The sequence below is a fragment of the Callionymus lyra genome, chromosome 19 (genome assembly GCF_982586985.1).
Source record: "Callionymus lyra chromosome 19, fCalLyr1.hap1.1, whole genome shotgun sequence".
In the NCBI taxonomy this organism is placed as follows: Eukaryota; Metazoa; Chordata; class Actinopteri; order Syngnathiformes; family Callionymidae; genus Callionymus; species Callionymus lyra.
In genome coordinates this window covers 18820957-18843436 of record NC_141836.1, presented here as the reverse complement: position 1 = coordinate 18843436, position 22480 = coordinate 18820957, and the positions used below count along the sequence as shown (strand labels likewise).

Here is a 22480-nt window from a genome sequence, read left to right as displayed (position 1 = left end):
TGTTTAATAATGCTAAAACTTTATTTTCTAACAAGAGTGAAAAGAAACAAAGGCAACATTAAAATAAACGTTTTTTACACAAACTTATGACAACACTGTGTCTGTAATATCAATAATAATAATATAATTATGAACCAGTGAAACAAAAGGGTATAGTCTTTAATGGAGGGAGGTGAAGAACTGAAAAGCATCACAGGGAAGAGAAGAAAAGAAAGGGGGAAAAAAGAGGTAAAGTTTCCGTTTTGGGGAAAGTAGCACCAAAAACACGGAGTCCTGTTTGTAACCCTTTCCAAAAGTGTACATAGTTCTTTACACATTTGTTTGTCGTCTCTCGAAACATCCCATCGTCAGTAGAACTACAACAATGGTGCCGTTATCACTCTGTGGCTTGGGAATCCTGCTGAAAACGGCATCCGGCACAGGAGTGAAGCTGAACCGTTGCTGTTGTAATACAGTTGGGTAACATACTGACCAAGCTCAGACACCGGTGGACATCAGCTGATCCTCCTCCTTGTGTTGAGGGGTGGATGGGGGGTGGAGTGTAGAATAGTGGAGGCTCGGTTAATGTCTGAAAACACGAGTGAGGGAGGTAGAGCGGAGGAAGGGAGGGGGGAGGGAGGATGTCCTGCATCTTTTATTTTCTCGATCTGACCGGTTCACTCCGTAGACGACGTCAAAATAAATCCCAATCACTGATCACAAAATCTGCCGACAGAACCTTCCCATGAGCCTCAGACATAAGTCAGTGAAGAGGATTCTCTACCTCTAAGTGAGGAGGGGTGCTGTGTGGGAGGGGGCAGCTTTTCTTGGGCTCCGATCCATCCAGTGCTGGGACTCCTGCCTCTTCTCTCCCTGCTCGGTGGCTCTTCCTCTTTCTTTTCGACTCTTTGTTCCTGCTGCGGCTGTTCTGCCTCTGCTCTTCAAGCTCGATCTGTAAAAGGTAAAATTAAGCTCAGTAACGCACAAGCGGGGGAGGCAGTGACAATGTACGTAGTCATCTTCAAAATAAAAGTACGCCTTTGTCTTTTTTGACGTACATACCAACCACTCGTAGTCTCTGGATCAAAGTACAACACGACTTGTATTTTGGCAATTTGCAATAGAGTTGCTTCTGGTAGTAAATAACAGATGCAGGAACTATGGACGTATATCAGTGCCATCAGAATATTGCATGGTTGAAGTTAACATTTCAAATAATGTATAGTGAACTCGTTTTTTGAATGATTTGATTTAATCATTTGAATATTGAAAGATTGAAGTTATTTTTTTTTTTAAATCATTGAATTCAATTATTTGAATATTTTCAAAAATAACTATACAATTATTCACATTCAGTTTGACATTTTGATTTTTTAAATTGAAAAAACATATTTCTAGATACAATCATTTTTAATTCAGAGACATTTAAATTCAATATTTAAAAATTCAAAACCTTTCAAATTCAACATTAATGTGCGTCACCAGACAAAACCAAACGAGTACCGAGCTACTTGATTGTGCTTTCAACATAAACGATCAAGTGACAACATCGAAGCACTGCCACAACAATTTAGGTATATTCCTGACATAGTGTCAACTTCGTTTTAACATCTGGAGTTTAAAAATATTACACTACATCTCACGATCAATCAGTAGATTCTGATGTCAAAGGATTTCAGAAGGAACAATGTTTTACTCTGACAGTCAGATTCTGTATAAAACATGTTTCTCAAAGCCCCACTGAGTCAACACATTTGTCAAGCACTTTTCCCTTGTTCATCCAACGTGGAATTTAGCGAAGACATGTTCATCCCTTTCCACGACCTCATTTAAATATGTCAACCATAATTAAATTAGCTCGAGTCCATAATTTTGTTCTTTGGGATCAGACAAAAGTCCAAAGAAAAAAAAAATCTATTTAAACCGTATAATCGTTTATTTTAACCAAAGTGATATAAAAAAAATGACATTTCTCCTTCTTTGACCTTGTGTCTAGTGTTCAATAGAAATTGTAAATACGTTTCGTTTGACTTGGGTCCTACCTGGATGAGAGCTTGCAGCATTTCTCTGGGTGGCTCAGAAGCTGCCTGCAGAACTCGGTTTATGGTGTGCGTCTGGTCCAGGGACACCTCAAGTAGGTCACCTTCCAGCTGCAACTCCTCCAGGAGGACCCTGGTGTCGGCTGAGATGTCCACCATGTGTCCCTTGAGGCTGGGCAGCAGCGGCTGCAGAGCCCCCACGTCTTGACAAATGGGTGGATTGAGATAAAGGTCAGTAAGAAAGTCACAACCGACTCTATCAAAGGTGACCCACATACCAGTGATGCTGGACTTCTTCCCGACACCGTTGACACCACCAGCCTGAGAATGACATTCACATTAGCAGTGTTGCGAATAAAAAAAATACTTCATAAAAATCACCTTCTTCGGAGATTCTTCTGTCAGATCAATCACGCCCTCTTCCTCCCCTTCTCCATCCGATAGAACGATGACCGCTCCTGTGTCCATTTCTTTTTTGGTGTCTGCAGCCGAGTGCAGAGTGTCTTTAAGTTGCTGAAGCTTCCTGAGAGCGAGCTTGAGCTCAGGGGTTTCCAGAGCCTCCTTGGCGCGGCCCTGCCAGGTGATGGTTCTTTCCGTGAGACACTGCAGCGCTTCTCCTTCGGGCAGACGCACCGGAAGTCTCTGCAGAGCGACGAGAAGTGCTAAGATGGTCTCCAGGCGGGGGCGCCGCGATCGCTGGCACCGCTGACACAAGAAGCGCGAGTCCCAGTCCCACCAGCAGTGGGGGGAGTCCATTTGTCCGGAGGCAGGGAGAAGGGAGGGGAAGGGGACACAGCCTCCGTGAAACCAATCCTTGCAGAGGTGGCAACGCAGCTGAGGGGCTCTTGGGCGCCCCCCGCAGACGCACACCGACTCAGGAGGAATCGTGTGATTTCCGTTCTCCTTTAGAGCCGTCTCAGATGAGGTCGTTTCCAGGGAATTATCCTGCTTCCACGTTTCTTCGTGAACCTTACACATGTTGACCTTTTGTAGCCGCAGAAGAGCCTCCTTCTCCTGGTGCTCTCCTTCTTTGAAGGCCATGACCTGCGAGAGACAAGTTGATACAGACATGAGAGACATTGTTGCACACAAAATTATTTTTAAAACAACTTCACACACGATAGCTGCTGGGTCTCTCAGGTCCTGAGCCGACAGGCCAAGTGTGTTGGTGTCCAGGTCTTCTAAAGGTTCACCCAACGACTCCACCTCTTCTCGCTGCTGCCTTCTCTTAGCACACGGGCACAAGACCTGCAGAAAAACACTAGCTTAAGATTCAGACCATTAACGGTTATGCTTCGTCCGCAGCTCCCTAGAGCCTTTTCTCCCCCATGTTGATCCTCCAAACTTAGAAGAGAAAGAACCACCAAGTGGCATCTTCAGTTTCTTCCACTTGCTCGTTTTTGAAGAAAGCTTATCAAACAGGACGATTAAGGACATAGCTGCAAAAATTCACCTCCAGTAGACTGTGCTGGCTGCTCTTCTTAAGGAAGGTCTTGGTGGCTTTGTCCCTCCAAGAGTGGGCGCTGGTCACCTGCAGCTCCAATTGTCTGAGTTCCTCCATAAAGACAGGCAAGTCTCGTCCAATAGCCACCAGACCCTCCAGGTCATCCAGACACGGATAGTGTTCCCCATTCTGTCATAGATAAATCATTGTTTAGGATTGAATCTTTTAAATCAAATGAATCATGACGACGTATGAATCCCTGTTAATCCTGAAAGCCCCATCATGTATTAAAAAAAAGACAGAATTTTTAACAAGGCGATTAAGTGATACCTGGATCTCCTCCAAGTCCGTTACCCAGGCCCGGGCACGGCTCAGACAATCCTGCAGTGCCAGAATATTCGGCAAACGCACTGGAATCAGCTGAGCTTCAGTGACTATTGCTTCAAGTGTAGAGAGTGGGTGCTTTTGCCTAAAAAATAAAAACATTTATCAATGTATGGGTTGGTTACAACCGGGGTAACAAGAAACCAATACCTGTGTTCAAGGCAGATTTGTGCTTTCTCCTCCCAACGTTCCGCTATAGTCAGAAGCTCCTGGAGTTCAGCCATGGCCGTCTCCACTGAGACACTCTGGTGAACATTGCAACCAGCTTCAAGGAGGTTCCTTAACACAGTGAGCGTGACCTCCTGCCTCTCTCCCCCCTCTGTGCCTAAAGTACGCCTCACGTCGGCAAGCCAGTGCCCCTGCTCCAGGTGACCCTGCAGCAGCTTGCTCTCCGGCACCACGACAGGCAGATTGTTTGCCTCTTCCAAATGCAGCTTCAGCTCATCATTGGGAATCGACTCTTTCCTCCAGTCCTTGTTCTCTATGAGAACTTGAGCCCGAGTCCGAAACTCATTGACAGTCTGAAGAATTGCCTGACAATCAAGGAAATTCTCATGTCAAATGAAAGCCCCAAATTTCAAACAAATGTGTATCTTTCCTTTGATCCACCATGTCTCACCTTTACATCCTCCACCCCTTTCATCACACACGGCAGGTTCTGAATCTTATCCATCAGAGACGTCAGTTCCTCCACCGTCATCTTATCGTCACTAAACAGAAAAGGTAAAGCGTGAAATATAGACACTCAAGACTTGGCACATTATTTCTTCATCACCTGGCATGCGAGTGACTGAGGAACTCAGTGCTGGACCTCTGACAACGCTCCACATCCGTCAGAACAGTGTTCAGTTTACGAAGAAGCTCGTTGTCTGGAAACTTCTTTTCTGCAGCTTCTGCCTTCAGCGCCTCCAGATCAGTGATTTCTAAAGAGGATTTAACGTTTTAAATTAAGTCAAGACGAGAGTCAATACAAACATTTACTAAATACCTATTTTGTTTCCTTCCTCCTGTTCCAGGGCCTCTTTGACCCTGTTGGCCCACGAGTCAAAGGACTCTGATCGGACTTTCAAACGGTGCAGCATCGCTAGCAACTCATCCAGAGTATATCTGTATCTGTGAGCATCAAATGAAATGATTAAATACAGCTGGCTGGTGCACAAATTAAAAAAAAAAAAAAGAATACCTGAGGTAGAGTTTGTTTGTGGGACAGTTGCAGAGGTCCTGGGTGTGATACAGACACACTAGGCGCTCTGGACAGTTGGAGCAGGCCAGAGCAGAGAGGAAACACGTCGTCTTGCATTTATCACACTGTCTCTCATCATCAGGTAACAACTCAAAAGCTTCCCGCTCAGCTTCACTAATACCCTACAGATAGAAGTGATTATTAAACAACCAGTAGAAACAAAACAACCTGGAGAGAGAGGTTTCAAGCCTTTACCCGTTCCATTAGACCTTTGCGCAGCTTTCTTTCCTCCTGAACGATAATAAACATTTCTCTGTGAGTCGCTGCAGCCAGATTCAGGTCGAGTTTCTCAGGAGTTGCTGCCATTTTGCAGGTCAACTCCTCATGAGAGAACACACAATATCTCCTCAGCCTTCGGTAGTGTTCAATACATGACCGACCGGCAGGAAGCTTGAAAAAGAGAAACATTTACATAAAATGTTAACATGTGAGGCAGTTGGAATGCACTGTGTGGGAAAATAACTGCACCTTTGAAATCACATATTTCTATAATTTCAATAAAGTCTGTGTAAAATGTAAATACATGTATACATTTTTTAATTTCCAATTAACATGCATATATTCAGGGTGTTTGTATTTTTGTGTTGCAATTAAACATCCAGCCTACGGGGTACATTTTATGACATAAACTAAAAATTGCGTGACCACGGAATACTAATTCATAACAACTTTTATTCTTCAATGTAAGAAAGCCAACTTGTCCCCATGACACCATCAGTCTGGATGGCTTAGTCAGAAGAGTTGAGTTTCTTAGCACGAAAAAGAACTCAATTCAATTCCCGACACGCCCTTGTCATTTTTATCCGGGATCTCATGTACTAAAAATCTAAGGGCGTAAAATATATTTGCCCCTATTTGGGGAAGTATTTTTGAGTCATACCCAGTCTGCAGTGCAGAAGTTGACCGCTTCGGCAAAGTTGTATCCCTGATTAAACCCGCTGTGATACGCTCTTGGGAAGGTGATGACAAACTCGCCAGCACACTGGTTGGTGCGTACAACCTAGAAATCAAAAGGTTAAGTCAATACAAATGTGCGTTGTGACATGTCTTGTAAGAGCCAGTATGTTTAGACTGACCGGGACCCCGTGAGCCATGAGGATGTTTGGGTTCATGATTGTGACCAGTTGGTGGAGCAAGTCCGGCTGGTACTTGAAAAGCTCCGGCGTCAGCTTCTTCATCACTTCCTCAAGTCGTTCGGCCGCCACAGACGGTACCCCGTACCATGTCTTGGGTTCACCCCTAAAAATGAAAAAGGTCAGACGGCCCCAGTGTGATCCGAAGGGATGATGAGCATCATACCAGTGAAGGTAATTAATTGAGTAGCTCCAGTGATCCTCAATGTGCCAGCAGAATGCTGAGAATACCATGCCCACGTAAAGCCACGGCACCTTCATCCCTGATATATCTCCATTGATGTGGCACAACAACGACTGCTCCAGCACCGGCATTACGTTCAGATTCCAGCCAGATCGAGCATATTCCTGGGAAACAAGCATACAAATTTCAGTCTGAGACAGTAATCATATTTAAAAAAATAAATCAAACCTCTTCTTCCTTCCCAAGTATCCTCTTGCCATTGTTCATTGGAAAGCCACTCCCAAACTCTTTAGAGTGAATATCTGCCCCATATTCAACAGTCACATCCTCCTCTATACTGCTGACCAACCTCCAGAATTCTCTCTCCACAAGCTCAGTTGGAACCATCTAAACAAACAGATGGAGTTCAGTCAAGTGTCATTCAAGATGTTAACAACAGCAAACCCTCTTACATGAACGGGCATGTTGAAGTAGTCTGCTTTGAAGGCGTCTGCCATTTCTCCAAAGCTCTGCAGTGAGTACTCCCGAGTCGCCTGCTCAAAGCCAAAAGCTTCAGAGGGCCTCTTGCACTCCTAAGTTTAAGATAAAGTAGAGATACAAAGATGGATCAGTCAAAGGTACATTGTGCAAAAATGCAACTAGAATACATCAACCTACTTCTGCCACACATTTTGGACAACGCCAGTTTCCTTTGGGGGGTTCGGTGAGAGGGGGCAGTAGACAGAATGTGTGGTAGTTGTCATCACAGCCATCACAGAGCAATAGCTTTTCATCCTCATCGCCTCGTCCACACATTCGACACACAAATGACTCCACCTTGATTGGAAAAAAATAAAATAAATTAGTGGCCACATTTAAGTGTAAAAAAAAAAAGAAAAAAAAAAGATATTGGAACTAGAAAACTTGAACTTTGAAGATTTTTTTCATTTGAGAAAAAAGTTTCACATGTAGGTTAGGTATAACTTTATTGATGTTTACAGGGGACGAAAGCAGAGATAAAGATGGGTTTTAGTAATAATTTTGTGTTACTTTAGGACTTTTACTCGCTGCGAAATTGCCTCAACTTCTGATTCTTAACTGTCACAGCAGCAGTAGACTGCTCCATAGCGTTGGCAAAAAATTTGATTTGCATTACATAAAACAACAGTCAAAACAGCTGTCATTTTTAGCAATGTTTTTTTATTTATTTTTTTCATCGTTTTTCTGTACATTTTGAGTTTAAAGTGGCACACCACTTAGTCTACTTACACTCTGAGGGTTGTTGGGATTTCGTCGAAGCCTCATGGTCATTTTGGTGCAAGGCCCATCCATGACTACACCTTTGCCGTCTTCCTTTATACTCTGGTGTAACGGTTCTTCTTTCTTCACTTCTGTCTTTGCTTCATCTTTGACCACAACACTTGGGGGTGGAGGTGGGGGACCTGCGGGATCAACATCAGCAGGAGTTTGAGGCTCCATCTGCTCCGACTTGATCGTGACATCATCAGGCACAGGAGGGGAAATTTTCTCCGTAATGGTCAGGGTTTGTGGTAGCTCTTCAGCTGAAAACAAACAGGACATTAAAATGCTAGAAGGCTAAATAACTTGAATAGCTGCTGAGAGCACGTGTCAACTCACCTTTCCTTCTCATACCCCTTTCTCTCGCAATAAGTCCCAGGCCCATCATCTTTGGTCCTGCACCATAGATTTGTAGCTTCTTTAATTCTGGGTTCTTCTCAATGTCTTCTTCCGTAGGTTCAGGCTGCTGACAGACACATTTCTCATTCATTAAAATAACTATCAAGTATTAATTGCACGCAAAGCAAAGCTTCAAACTTGGTAGCATTCAAAAAACAGAAACTTGCAATGCAACACAAGAGGTGATCTCACACGGGTTAGGAAGTAAAAGTGTTAAAATATCACAGATTGAAACAAAGACTAAAGTCCACAACCAGAAAACCAAACCACCAGGAGCAATCACACTGACCCAACTCATTCATGTCTCATACAGAGGACACAAAGTCCCTTAACATGGTTTCATTATGCAAGCATTTTCAAGTCAGACTTTTCTTCCTCTCTAAACATCCATTAAAGCAGTCAGATAACGACTCAACGGAAAAACTAAAAAGGAACTTAGCATGAAAGTCAGATGCTCTGTTAGATTGTATATATAAAAGTGTTTTATATACAATACTGAGAGCAGAAGGGTTAATATCTCACATTGATACAAAGGTAAAAACTACTCAGCTGACAGATATTTGGACTTTGACACACAAAACCTTTAAAACCTTTAAAACCACTCCCAAACAATGGAAAATAAAAATCCATAGCATCATGAAAAGGCAATGCTCCTGCGTTGTGGAAGATGGTTCTTAAGAAATCAGTGAAATCTGCGTTGTGAGTGGAATATTCTATAAAGATGCTAAAATTACATGTTAGTGAAAGTTTTGTTTTTGTAAGGGTGAAGAAACAAAGACTGGTGAGTTGACGTTGTCAGAGTGGAAGCAGTAAAAACAACAGGGATGCGTAGGGCGAGCTCATGGGCTCGAGAGGCAGTACCGCAGAGATGAGTTGAGAGCCATTTGGAAGAGGATGAGGAGCCAGATCCTCCTGACCCTGCAAAGGGAGACAACAACAAGAGCAACGATAAACTATGATCAAAGGACAAAGAGGGCGAACAAGGTGGGAGATGGACTGAAAATAAATTGTTACTGTAGAGACTGGGTGTTGAACTCAATCAGGGCCAAACTCTTAACAGACTTGGTCACAGGCCAATCAAAATGTGTATCAAGAACTAGGAAGCCAGATTTCAATATTGTCTAATCATTCTTTGAGGTTCAATATTATATGCATTGCTCCTTTACTGAACAAATTCCAGATTTATTCATATTGTTAACATCCATCATATCTGTCGCTTGTATCGTCTTAAAAACTGATACCTTGATTCACCCTATCAACATATTTACTTAGAATTTTTAGAAAACTGTTACTGTCAGGCTACATAAAATAAATCCGGACGGGATTTTTCCCCGGGACCACAAGTATGTGTATTTACAACTCCATCGAAAATATATCAACTCTGTTTTTTCATTTTAATTCAATCTAATTATTAGAAACGGCATGGTAACATAAATGAAAAGAGCATGAAAATGTATAAAGAAATGGCAGCCAGGGAACCGACAAGCAACGCTGAAACCAGAAAAATTATATTAAACAGTACATAAAACAATGCTCCCGTCTTGGCTCTCTTTGGACAACTGTGATTCATGTAAAATGTTCTTTATATAACTTGTGAAATAAAGAACAACCTGTTGTCAGGGACAAAGAAAAGTGAAAAACAGACAACACGAAGCAGAGAGCACACTAGCAGCATGGATGCAGAGCAGAAGACATGAACAAGCAGGAACATCGCATCTTTAAAAGAAGCACATGGATTTGCTGATTCAGATGACAGGTCAATGTAAAAGGTTGAGCAAAAAATTGGATTTAATTTAATTACAATATTTTTACTCCAACCACTTTATCAACCATATTTCTAAAATATAATCTTTATGGACATACAAGACAAGTTCAAGTGCTTTACTAAAGAATTTAAGGATGGGTTGCTATCTTTCAAAGAATTCCACAGGCTTATGCAATGACTGAATTTTAAACTTGATATGCCACTACTGTCACCTTGAGTTTCTACAAAATATGCAGTATGAATATGTGAAATTTGAAACGGATGACATTTTTTTTAGCTTACATCTGGCTGACAGCGGTTTGCTCTTCGGCCGTAGGTGCTCATTTTAGACGGCTGGACCGACTGACGTAGGGGGATGGAGTGCGGCTTGTACTCTTTGTCCACCTCTTCACCATCATAGTGCTTTGGTTTGCAATGCTAAAAAATATGAATAAAAAAAGGGATGGTTAGAAAAAAACAAGCATTTATAATCCTGGAGGAAAAAAACAACTTCCAACTCGTAACAACATTCAACTGTTCATTTATTCATTAAATTATACACAATCGAGAAAGTAAATTTAAGGTTTACTAATTGCTGTTATAGATGATAAAGCTTGAGGAAGCAAAATATCAACTTTGAAACTTTAACTTCTCACAGATAAATGCATTTTAGTAAAAATAGAATATAATTAAGTGTAGGAATTTAATCATATAATTATAAACACAGCAGACAGTAAGCTTCATATAAAAATATATATATATATATATATTTAGACTCAGTACCGGCAAACTTGAGCCAGACTGGAACATCTCAAAAGGGTACACAATCCTCTCGTAGTGCGAGCGCAGAAGAGAGCCAATGTTCCTGCCATGGGGGTATCCGAGCCTTTGGGCAACCCGAGCCCAGCGCCGCTCCTTGCAGACCATCTCAAACCCACCCTCATCAGTCACAACCTAAAAAAAGCAAAAACAGTATCAAACTTTTCAAATCTTCATCAATTTCCCTTCCCTTCATAGGTTACCTTTGACAAGCTGAAGAGGTCAAGGATTCGCCTTTCTATATGAGGGATTTTTAATGACGATGCCTGAACCTCCCAAAACCTGGCTATACGATCCAAATAATTTAGCTTGACTCGAGTCTCGGCCTATGGGACAAAAACAGGAAAATGATCACAGTTCCATAAGGGAATAATACACATTAAAGATTGACTTGGGTTTAAACTAACCTCCAACTCATTGAGCCTCTGGATTCGAGGTGTGAAGCGGAAGGTGTCCAACTCCACTGAGAATGGAGGCTGCCAGTCCTAGAAAGTAAAATAAAAACATAGTCGGTTGAAGGAATTCACAAAATAAGTTGTCTAATATGTGTTATCATATTTATATTTTTTTGTGATTATGGGTATCAATGTCAGCACAACTTACACTATTGCTACAAAAATGTACAATCCCAGTCATAAACGACAGTTCAATCTTTTCTAATTATGATAATATAGATTATTAATGCAAACTTCATACTAACATTATTTCAGTAAGAATGTCAAGGTTTCAGAAAACACGTGTAACATGATATTAAACGGAAAGCAAACGTTTTAAAATTTCAAATATTTACAAGTGGAGGTCGGATTTTGCAGATTCCAGATTTCTCCGCAATTGGTCTGATCTTGGCTATGTAGCCCAGGGGATCCTGGAATTCCTCCCATGACGGCTCAAATACTGGACACTCCGGCGGCGGTACAAATTCTTCCCCTTCCATCGCCCTGACAACATGAGGGATAAGCAAAAAACATTATTTAAGGCATAACAATTGCATGGAAAACAACAAAGTCAGAATGAGTGCAAGAATGCTCCTACCCAGGTGAAAAACAAATAGACTCAAGGACTCATTCATTCCTCGGGCTATTAAATTGTACAATTCTGAGTTTGGGGGCAGGAGTGGAGTAAAAGTATCATGGTGTTCTATTCTATGTTAGTCTTTGTATCCTTTGTCCTTGTTATTTTTCTTTGATCTATGTTCTTGTTCTTTATCTTTAGACTTAGATTGTATCATCTTGTTATTTCTCTTTGTTCTTGTTCTTATTTTATTTGTATTTATTTTTTATGAAAAATTGCTGTATTTGCTGTGGCTAATGGGAAAAAAAAACAACTATTTCCCGAAGGAGACCGCCTGAGGGATCAATAAAGTTCTACCTTACTTAACCTTAAGTCAACAATGTACAGATGAATAATGTATCGTTTGGTAAATATCTTAATAACTCCTCTTTGAATGCGTATAAACATCGCATACAAACATGAATATACATGCATCTTAAGTAAGTAATTTATATTTATAGAGTGCTTTTCCAGACCAGGGTAACAAAGCGCTTAAACAATCAAAACAATACCCAATAAAATATATACTCAAAAGATCAAGACGACACCAAGACAAACATCCTGTTGTGTTATCAGTTTTATCCTGACCTTTAAAGTATATACTTTATTGAATATTGTTTTGATTGTTTAAGCGCTTTGTGACCCTGGTCTAGAAAAGCGCTATATAAATAAAAATTACCTTCTTACTTACAAACACAGGAGTCTCAGAGAATCAAGGAAAAGCCAGCACGAATCAGATGTTTCTTGAAGGAATCAGTACAAATCATTAAAAAAGTGAGCAACAGCCACAAGAAGCATTTTTAAGAAAAACTGGAAAATTGAGACAATTCGAAAAAATAGTTTCATAATAGGAATTTCCCGGAAACGTGGGATATTATCGTGAGGCAAGTACAATAACAGAGCGACTCAAGTTTGAGACACTGACCTACAAAAAACACTGTTTGCCTTGGATTAGATTCTTGTAAGACTGGAGTGTAAATGTGATACAAAGAAATGTAAATGTAATCTCAAAACATATTACAGAACACATGAATTTAACTGATGACGTTCCACTTTTGTTTTGTTTATCCAATTTTTCGGGGCCTTTATCAAACAATGGCGGAGAGGCCATGAACCTTGAGTAAAGGAGGCCATGAAGGCATCCCTTTCAAGTGGATTGGGCTTCATACATTTAAAGTAAATGTATGCGGGAATGGTACACTTTGTGTAAACAAAAACAAACACAGTCTCACTTTAAATCAGAAGCGTGTTATATTAATGATGCCTCGGACAAACCGGCGTCAAGGCTGGTGCTAACGTCACAGGTCACATATTACGAAACAATCGAAGGAAACGTAGATTTTACCTCAGATATTTAGCTTAGTAGCCACTTAAGACACGCTTTTCGTCAACAGTGAGGAATGTATTGTCTACATTTCGCCCAATAGCGGGTTAAACCTTTGAAATGCTAACGCTAGCTGCGAGGCCTTCGTTTTTTCCTCCCACGGTCTTAAGTGTGTGGCGTCAGTTAGCGGTCTGTTCACCGACATGACGGCATGCTAACCTACACTCTGAGCTACATGGTAACAACCGGTTATGCTTGCTAGCAGTTGACGACATGCTAAAGGGAAATGGTAGCGTTCGGTGTGTATGAAGTCGCCGTCGCCACATTCGGCCGATAATACGCCAGCAACTGACCCGTAGACACCCTCGATGTCCCGGGAATAGTCGGCAGAGCTGGTGGTCGCTCCCCTTCCTCTGTTGTTGTGATGCCTGCTGGTGGGCTAACGTTGGCCAGCTGTGCTCGCTGCAGTTGTAAAGTTGACCCCTTTTTTTTAGCCCTCAGCACTCCATAGACTCCGGAAGTCTAAACACACACGGGATCGAAATACGAATTAAAGTCGCTCGTTTAATAATAGACGAAGGTGTCGATGTTTTTTTCCGGTTATTTTATAAATCATTTTCCGACTAACGCCGTCAGTCTCTTCTGGCTATCCCATCTTTCTTAAGAAGACGCCATCTTACTTTTTTTCTCACGGGCTAAGAACAGTTTTCTATCTTCACGCCCCTTCCGCCACGTTCACCCTCAAAAAAGTAGTGCCTAAGTGCGCATTACATCACAACACGAATGAATGACGTCAGGTGGACCTTTAATACACCTACCCCATCTGTGCTTTCTTTTAAAATGTTTTTCAAAAAGCAGTAATAATTTACATATTACATATTATATTATGATGATTCATTATTATTTTTTTCTAAATTGAGTTAGTTTAAACCCAAACCAGTCGGTAATGATGAAGTTTCGCACTTTTTTTCATTTTATTCACATTATAATTACATAATATAAGGTAAGGTAATGTAATTTTTTTTTTTCCAATAGCCAATACATACAGCAATTTTTTTAAATAAAAAATCAAAAATAAATCAAAATAAAATAAGAACAAGAGAATTAAAGAGAAAGAACATGATTACACAATCTAAGTCTAAAGATAAAGAACATAGATCAAAGAAAAACAACAAAGACAAAGGATACAAGTTGTACAGTTATTTTGAGCTGGAATATTCGACTGTATAACTGTTTTTATTAAACTTTGGACATTTTATCTTAAATAATAATTAAAAAAAAAAAAAAAAAATTATATATATATATATATATATATATATATATATATATATATATATATATATATATAATTAAATAATTATTTACTTAAAAACAATTATAGTCTGCCATCGCAGATACAGTTTAGTTTTGTTGTCCAATTTTATTGTTTTATTTATAAGGTTTGTATGATCAGTCGTTTTTAAAAATTTGACTTTTATATAGTTCATATATAAAAATGGGCAAAAATAGGTATCGGCCTGTTCAAACTCTCAAAAAATGGTCAATCTCTATCAGCGACATAATGTATGGTCGGTATATTTATTAAATTTCATTTAACCTTATTACCTCTGCTGTATTCCTCACTGTATGTGTGAGAGGAATATATGGATTAAACAAGATGACTGAAGAGTACACGACCTCTGACCTTGAGGGTAACAGCGTCCAGCCCTTCACCTGCCTGTGCCTATGGCAAATTTAACTTTCTTCCTCCCTTACCAAATAACTTTCTTTCCCTAGTGACTAGCTACTTTGACAGTAATTTGTAAATGAACTTAAAGTAAGAGAGTTGCTTTTGAAAGAAGTAACTAGCAACCTGTAACTAAGGTACTATTTTAAAGTAACTTGATCAACACTGCTGATGTCACAAAAAGGGCCAACAAAGGGAAACACTTTACTTTACTGCATGAACACTTTATTAGAAGCAATAAATATTCACATCTCATCTCTATTCTTCCAGCACACATAGCACATCAACAGAGCGAAATCAATTCCTTGCAGAACTCTCTCAACTCCCCAAAAAGAAGAAAAAAAGCACACATTTTTATTTTTGGCCAATATTTCCTGTCACAATAGCTCTTTAGTATTTACATAGAAATGGCACTCACATGCACACACCTTAATACAGAATGGTAGTTTTACATCCCAATGATATGATAGCTCTTTGTATTATTTACATTCACGTTTGTATAGTAAAAACTATTCAATAAGTTTTTGATATATTCATGCAAGAAAGTTAAAGTTAAAAACATACAATAAAAGTAAAGGCTTAAAAAACAGAACACACTGTAGATTCTATTCAAAGTGGTTTTAAACCGTATCAAGTTTGAATCTTATTCCATTTTTTTCCTTTGACTACAGTGATATATCTATAAAAATACAAAAGCAAAAACATTACACAAGGCAAACAGAATGGCAACAGATTAACAGAAACACTTTATTTATCTGTAGGCAATTGAACATTCAATACTCTCAGTTTTCAAAGGTTTTTAAACAAGAAGCCCTCAGCATGATGCTATAGCATCAGGGAAATCGAATAAAGTTTCAGAAGAGGGGTGGGAAGAGAATAGAAGGCCATTTCTGACTTAAGACATCACGTGTGCAAATTCACAAAAACTGGTTTAAAAGTGTACTTTTTCACAACATGTAAAAATAATGACTCCAAACTGATTCTCTAAATTCTAATTCTTAAAGTTGCCATGTGAAGGTTTGAATTTCACACAAACTAGATCAATATTCCCGATTTTACAGTTTTACTTAACCATCTTCACCCAAATGGGCCTAACCCAAAACACATGGGAAATAACACTCCGAATAGTCTTTACATAAAAGCATTTTGAAACAGAAGAAAACATAACTATTATAGAAATAAATATTTCGTTCCGCACAGCGCTCCTTGTGGTGAACAAAGGAAGTGCACATGTGCTCCTGATAACCACGTACAAACTAGATCGTTTTTATTTCTTAAAAGTAACAATTATCAGACAATATTTATCATAATATCAAGTGAAGTTTCATATTAACAAAACTTGCCAAAGCATTATAAACATTCAAACTGCATTATTGAGTCACAAGGGACTCACGGTGACAATACCAGTCAGAGATTGTCAGGATTTATTTTTTTTACAAGTTGAAAACAAAGAAATGCACATTTTTTTTCGTTTTTGAAAAAGAAGTTATTTGCCTGAAAAAACTGAGTCCATTGACAGACATCATGAAGCTATTAAATTATTGCAAAGTCAACTGGCAGTTGTTTTTTTTTAATTCAGCTGTTTCATAAACTCTGCCCAGTATAAGTCTCTATTTACAAAGTAAGCAGCTGTATATTGGTCTATATACTGTATATGATCTCTTTTTTTACTTCACATCTGTGCACTGTACATGTAAACTGCCTTTCACGGATATAACTTTAAGCGATTGGGAGAGGCAAAAGATTTAATTTGAGTAATTTGTGTCGCAGCTAAAATCAACTATCATCTACATGTGAGGGAACCGGAGGTGGAAGTAACAGAGCCGGAGTAAGCTGCGCTTCTTTTTGTCAACGGTGCTGCTGCTGTTGCTCTCCGTCCTGGCCGACCTGGACCATGCCCTCCCTCTGCCGGCCTCCTCCGCCCGGCCGTCGCCCCTCTGGGATCTGGCGCCCCAAACCCTGCTCACACCACTGTACTTATCCGGTTGATGGGCTTGGATTTGGAGCTGCCGACCGTACCTGTCGCTCCAGCTCCGGTCCCCTGAGGGCCCTGCGGAGGCTGCCCTGGGTGCTGGAGGGGGAGCGGCGACAGAGGCGTAAGAGGGGTAAGGGGAGTTGAAGGGGGGGGTAAAGGGGAGTGCGGTGGGGGAGGCGGGATGGAAGAGAGCGGAGGGTACTGGGGCAGATACTGGACGACGGTGGCAGCGTGATGCGCATTGACGGAGGCGGACGGCAGGTTGTGGGGGAGCGTGCCGAATATAAAGTGGGTTTGGTGCGTGGGGTGACTGCCCGGGTGCGGCGTGTGGACGTGTCCGGGGTGCGTTTGGGAGTGTGCGTGGGGGTGCGGGTGGGAGTGCGACAGGGTGAGCGGGGGTTTGGCCCCAGGGCCGCTGCCCCCTCGGGCGGAGTGTGTGGCGTGATACAGGGTGAACTGTGGGCTCGGGGAATGTTGGGAGAGAGGAGAAAGGGGGGGGGGACACCCCACCACCATGTTGGTGTAGCGACCCGTAAGCCCATGCTGGGAAAGCTGGGAGAGATGGGCCAGCTGCGGGTGCTGGCCGAGCTGAGGGCCAAGCGGCGGTCGACAGGGAAGGGGGCCCCTCTGGACGGCGTGGGAGGGCACGCCTTGCAAGGGTGGAGGCATGGCTTGTATGTGGAAGTGATGGTGGTGGTAGTACGGCGGCGGGGGCTGCACTGTGGCCGCGTGACAGTACTGTGCGTGCAGCGCCTGGAGTTTGGAGGGTCCTCCCTCCATCTGGCAGAGCGATGAAGGGGAGAGAGGAGGGGGCCCTCCCGTGGTTGGTGGGGGGACAGGAGCGGGGTATGGTGGCCCCGGTGGTATAAGGGGCCCTGGTGGTTTGGCACGCTTGTTGCCGAAGAGTGAGCCCAGGAAGGAGCCGCTGCTGTTGTTGTTGCTGCTGCTCCCTCCAGTGCTGCTCCCTGCTCCTGGTCTCTCGACACTGCTGGAGGCTCCCCCAACTCCTATCCCAGCAGTGGTGTGTTGCTGCCCCGGCCCACCCCCCACCCCCGACCCGGGGCTCAGGATGGGGCGTTGAGGCCGGAAGTCTTCTGTAGTGTAGCAGCCGGTCATTACTCCTGTTACTGGATAGCGCTGGTGTGGCTGCGGACTGCTAATAATGGAGCCCTGCAAGACCAAGGTTTCAGTATGAATTTTTTTAAATGAAAATTGAATGAAAGAAATATCAAACAGATACAAACAAACACTAATGTCGTCATGGGTCACAATATCAACATGAACATGAAGCCATACTTTATACACAGTGCCACTTTGTCGGGAGGCACTACTATAGCAACATTGTATACTCTCACATTTTATAGGCAACAAATTAAAAATATACTGAATTTAGAAAAGGCCTTTTTTATTAATTGGGATTAAAATATCTAACTCTACATGTAAAAAAAAAAAGAAGTATTAATTTAAAAAATATACGTTGCCGTTTAAATTGAATATAAAAAGATGTCAATATTATAGGAACATTTACAAATGATTATTTATTTTATTTTTAAATGTCCTTTCATTGTCTACTTCATGTTTTGCATCGTGGGTCTGAGAGGACCACCATTTTTATTTATGCTGTATGTCTTCATACATGTATGTTTGACAAATAAAAAACTTGAACCTGAAATTACAGATTTAAAAAAAATAAAAAAATGTATTTTGAATCAGAATGGAATTTGAATATCACACTTTATATGTTAGGAAAAAACAATTTAGAAAATATAGAAATTTAGAATTCATCATTTAACAAAATGAATAAATAAACCTTTCAATATACAAAACAATGAAATAATTAAAACAACTTCAACCATTATCGAAAAAAAAATGTAATTCAGTAAAATAAAAAACAATTAAATGCAATTAAATTCATCCCTTCCCTCCAACTTCCCCATGCCCCACACTGTGTTCGACCATTAGGAAGCACATGACAGCATAAAAGCAGTAAAGAAAAGACAAAATCAAAGTTCATTCACAAGCGTTTTTGTAAGCATGCACATGGAATTTCTTACTTCCATAGTACTGTCCAGGGAACCAACACTGTTTCGGCGACCACGTTTTCCTGCACATCACCACAAGCGAGGTTACAGAGAAAGAAAGGTTAGGTTATTAAAGTGAGAGGAGATTGTGAGAGAGAAAGCGAAAATGAGTGGAGGAAAGTAAAGTGGAGGTGTGGCTTCTAAATGTATCTCTCACCGATCTCTGAAAGGTCCCTGAGAGATGAACTAAGTGCAGTGCGTTTTAGACCCTCGCCCACAGAACAGTTGTCGTCAAAGCTGGTCCTTCCCATTGTGCCGTTCACAACATCACTCTTTACACCTCCTCCCACCGCACTTCCAGTGAGCAATCCAGGCCTCATCACGCCTTTCTGTTTCTCTAACTCAGCTGTGAGCAAAAAACACGTTTTATTTTGGTTAATTATTTCCCACATCCATAAACCGAAATATGTTCCCTCCTAAAATGACACTTCACTGAGTTGACCAGCAGATGGCGCGCTTACATTCCACTCTGTATTTCTCCATCTCTTGCACTTCAGCAACACTCTCCCTCAGGTCGCTCACAAATCGTGTGCGGTCTTGCTGACTGGGTGCCATGAAGACAATGAGAACTTTCCTTTCCCCACCCAGGATTGCTGAGGTAAGGCGGATGCCATGTGGGTAGTCTGGAAGCAAAACAAAAAACAGCGATAAAGAAAACACTTTGTCATCAAAAATGCGGAAAGGAATATTTAAAGAAGGGTAAACATTTCTTACATGAATTCTGGAACAAGTGCACATGCATCTCGACCAAAGGGAAAGACTGTCTGAAACTGTACGTCACAGATGTTTTCTTCTTTTGGAAGATTTTGGTCACCTATGATGAGATATGAAAGAGGTTTTGAGACATGTTTATATAAAAACGTTTGCATGGTTATTAAATAAAAAGAAGGTTTTACCACAAGAAGGTCGTTGAACAGGAAAACCTCTCGCTGATGCACCCCGGTTCTTTGGGGTCGGTTGGGGTCCGGAACCTCGTAGAGTTGACAACAGCACACAAGTCGTCGGTGTGGCAGAGAGAGCACCTATTGGAACGAAGGAGTTTGTGGGACGAAAGAAAATTGCAGGAGGATCCTCGGCGAACTCACAGGCTTCTTGCCGACAATGACTCTCTCCACGGCTTGCACCTGGGACACGTGGTCGTCGTTGGTCCGCAGCTCCCATTTCTGGATTCGTTGGTAGATGCCTACAAGTAGGTCTCTGGGTATGTCCTGCCCATTATCCACACCTACAAATGAAAGAAAAATTCTCTCTAAGCTGTGATGTCACTGAAACCATAAAAGCAATGAAACCTTGACTGTGAGGTCGCAATAAATGAAAAATGTTAAATAATAAATCAAGATGATGTAAACATTTGTGAGTAAATTGCTTTGCTTTTATTAGCAGCACCTCTTAGGTTCTTAATGAAGTCCTCCAGCTTCATCTTCCTCTCTGGTTTCACGTTGGGACTGTACATGTCTGTGTTCAGGAGGATGATGGCGAAAGCCAGGATGAAGATGGTGTCGGGGTTCTGGAACTGACGAACCAGCGTTGGATTGCACACACAGTACCTCTGACTGCGAGGAACAGAAGTCTGTTAGTCCGAACCCCTAAAAAAGATTTGACGTGAAAAAAAAAAACTCACCTGAACGCTTCAATCAGTCTCTCGACTTTTTGAGCTTCTCCTTGAACTTTTATCTGAGCCTGGAACTTCCTTAAAGCATCGTCCAGGTCCATCCCTGAGAAGTCCATTTCGTCCACCACACAGCTAAAACAGGAAGGTGAATAACTGAGGCAGTTTCTCAAACACAAAAGTTTAAAAAGTATGAGGAAGAATGCAACAAGAAATTGTTCACAGGTCCAGATTAGAAGAGGATCAAAGGTCAAATCTATATTCTCTTCCTAGAATCTATGAAAAGTACTCTTTGGCCGTCACTATTTTTTAAAATTTCTACTCAACTCAACTCAACTTTATTTACAAAGCGCTTTAAAAACAACAACAGTCGTTACAAAGTGCTGTACAGTGACAAGAAAGCATAGTTAAAAGAAACAATATCAAGTAAACAAGTAAAAAGCACTTAATACAGCTCAGAGTCTCATGCTGTGTTAAAAGCCAGGAAATAAAAGTGTGTTTTAAGACGAGACTTAAAAAATCTCTATTAAAATCTCTCTTCTATATTTTTTCCATTTAATTTCTTATTTTGTGCACAAAAAAACAACCTGAAGAAGACACCTACAGACAGAAAAATTCAGATAAAGTGGTTGATATATACTTGAGTCTGGAAATGAAAGCAACTGCCATTTCTGACCCAATGATTTGGTGATCACGAGTGAACAAGGTCTGGTACTGCAGAACATCAAGAACCGGACCTACTCTAAAACATCTTTGTTGAACTGCTTCTGCCGGTTTCCGAGGAACTCTCCGATCATCTGTCGGCTCAGACCCTTTCTCTCCAGGATGAAGCGTGCGATGCCAATAGGGGTGTCAGAGACGAACCCTCTCTCGATCAGGTACTGGATCCCCTTTTCCGGTTTCCTGTCGGAACAAAAAAAAAAAGTCAAGGTGCTTCTGGCCGTTAACTCTGAACGGATCGGTGTGAACTCACTTGTTGAAGAGGTTGAGACCGATACGGTACTGACGTCTCTGCACCACGTCGCTGTTGAAGGGAGGCGAATCCCAGCTGTGGCGACTCTCCCTCTGGTACGTCTGCTTGCCCAGCGACGACAGCGGCTCCCGCAGGCTGTCCTGAGACGAGGACCCCGAGCTACAGTTGACCGTCTCGTTGGAGTTGGTGGTCGAGTTCAGGGAATCGTTGTCGCCGTCGGAGCAGCACGCCTGCTCGAGGACGCCGGACTGCAGCGCCGTGGAGGAGGAGGAGGACAGAGGGGTGGTGGGCGGCTGTTGCGGGGACGAGGACGACGACGGGGTGTCCGGGTACTGGTGGTGATGGATGGGGTGGTGGTGGTGGGGGTGCGTCGCCACCTGATGGGGAATATGTGTCGAGATGGCTCTTCCAGGGGCCCTGATCTGACCCTGTGCTGCAGTCGTGGACGACGGACGAGTGCTTGCGTTTGAAGAGTTTTTAACGGTCCCTTGAGGCGAGCCGGAGCCGGTCTCCTGCTCGTAGATCAGCTGCCTGGTTAGGGACCCCCGATCCGACCGGTCGCTCATGTCCACGGAGCTGTCGCTCGGAGGTTCGATGGTGAGAAGGGGCAGATGGGTCCCCCGCAGGCGGTAGTCCCGGCACTCGGTACACGGCGTGCTGCGCCTGCTGTTGCTGCTGCCTCCGCCCTCCGTGTCCCTGCTGTCCTCGCGCCCTCCGACCCCTCCTCCGGGGCCCCAGTACTCCGTATCCGTGCTACTAGGGGCCCGGTCCAGCGACAGCGGAGAAGACGGCATCCCGTCATCCATGTAAAGAGTGACGTCGCTGTAGGAGGTGGCCGTGCTGTCGCCGTGCATGCTGAGTCCTGCTCCGGGGCCTCTGGCCCTCTCCTGTTGACCTCTCTGAGAGGATGGGATGCCGCCGCCGCTGCTCCACACACACTCGCCAAAGTCTTCAGCGATGCCTCCACACTCCCTGCTACCTTCCTGGGAGTCGTTGCGACCTGCACGGCAGGTGAGAGCATCGTCGATGGAGTCAGCCAGGGTCTTGACCTGGAAAGAATAAATATGTGAAACAGCCATTCATCCTGTTAGAATTC

General features: G+C 42.3%; 2 protein-coding genes across 3 annotated transcripts in view; both read right to left on the bottom strand.

Annotated features, from left to right (window-relative positions):
- Positions 1-2: 2 nt before the first annotated feature.
- Positions 3-13780, bottom strand: kdm5c (lysine demethylase 5C). Its single transcript, XM_087781429.1, is given in 27 exon segments — positions 3-931; positions 2022-2221; positions 2297-3062; positions 3138-3266; positions 3472-3651; positions 3793-3931; positions 3997-4379; positions 4466-4556; positions 4622-4769; positions 4835-4959; positions 5030-5211; positions 5285-5479; positions 5970-6089; positions 6166-6328; positions 6389-6570; positions 6635-6793; positions 6859-6978; positions 7064-7222; positions 7655-7947; positions 8024-8147; positions 8945-9001; positions 10131-10265; positions 10611-10781; positions 10850-10972; positions 11054-11131; positions 11437-11584; positions 13374-13780. Coding segments are annotated over 26 exon segments (4755 nt in total). The 5' UTR covers positions 11581-11584; positions 13374-13780; the 3' UTR covers positions 3-742.
- A 1175-nt stretch (positions 13781-14955) lies between these two features.
- iqsec2b (IQ motif and Sec7 domain ArfGEF 2b) overlaps positions 14956-22480 on the bottom strand; it is a 29932-nt gene continuing 22407 nt past the window's right edge. For both annotated transcript variants that reach the window (XM_087781430.1, XM_087781431.1), the window contains 11 exons: positions 21385-22433; positions 21153-21314; positions 20424-20546; positions 20189-20355; positions 19888-20027; positions 19699-19824; positions 19517-19616; positions 19264-19425; positions 18960-19148; positions 18776-18825; positions 14956-17891 (listed from right to left, as the gene is read on the bottom strand). In XM_087781430.1, the coding sequence (XP_087637556.1) occupies positions 16710-17891; positions 18776-18825; positions 18960-19148; positions 19264-19425; positions 19517-19616; positions 19699-19824; positions 19888-20027; positions 20189-20355; positions 20424-20546; positions 21153-21314; positions 21385-22433 (3450 nt within the window). In that variant the 3' untranslated portion in view covers positions 14956-16709. The remainder of the gene's footprint in view (positions 17892-18775; positions 18826-18959; positions 19149-19263; positions 19426-19516; positions 19617-19698; positions 19825-19887; positions 20028-20188; positions 20356-20423; positions 20547-21152; positions 21315-21384; positions 22434-22480) is intronic.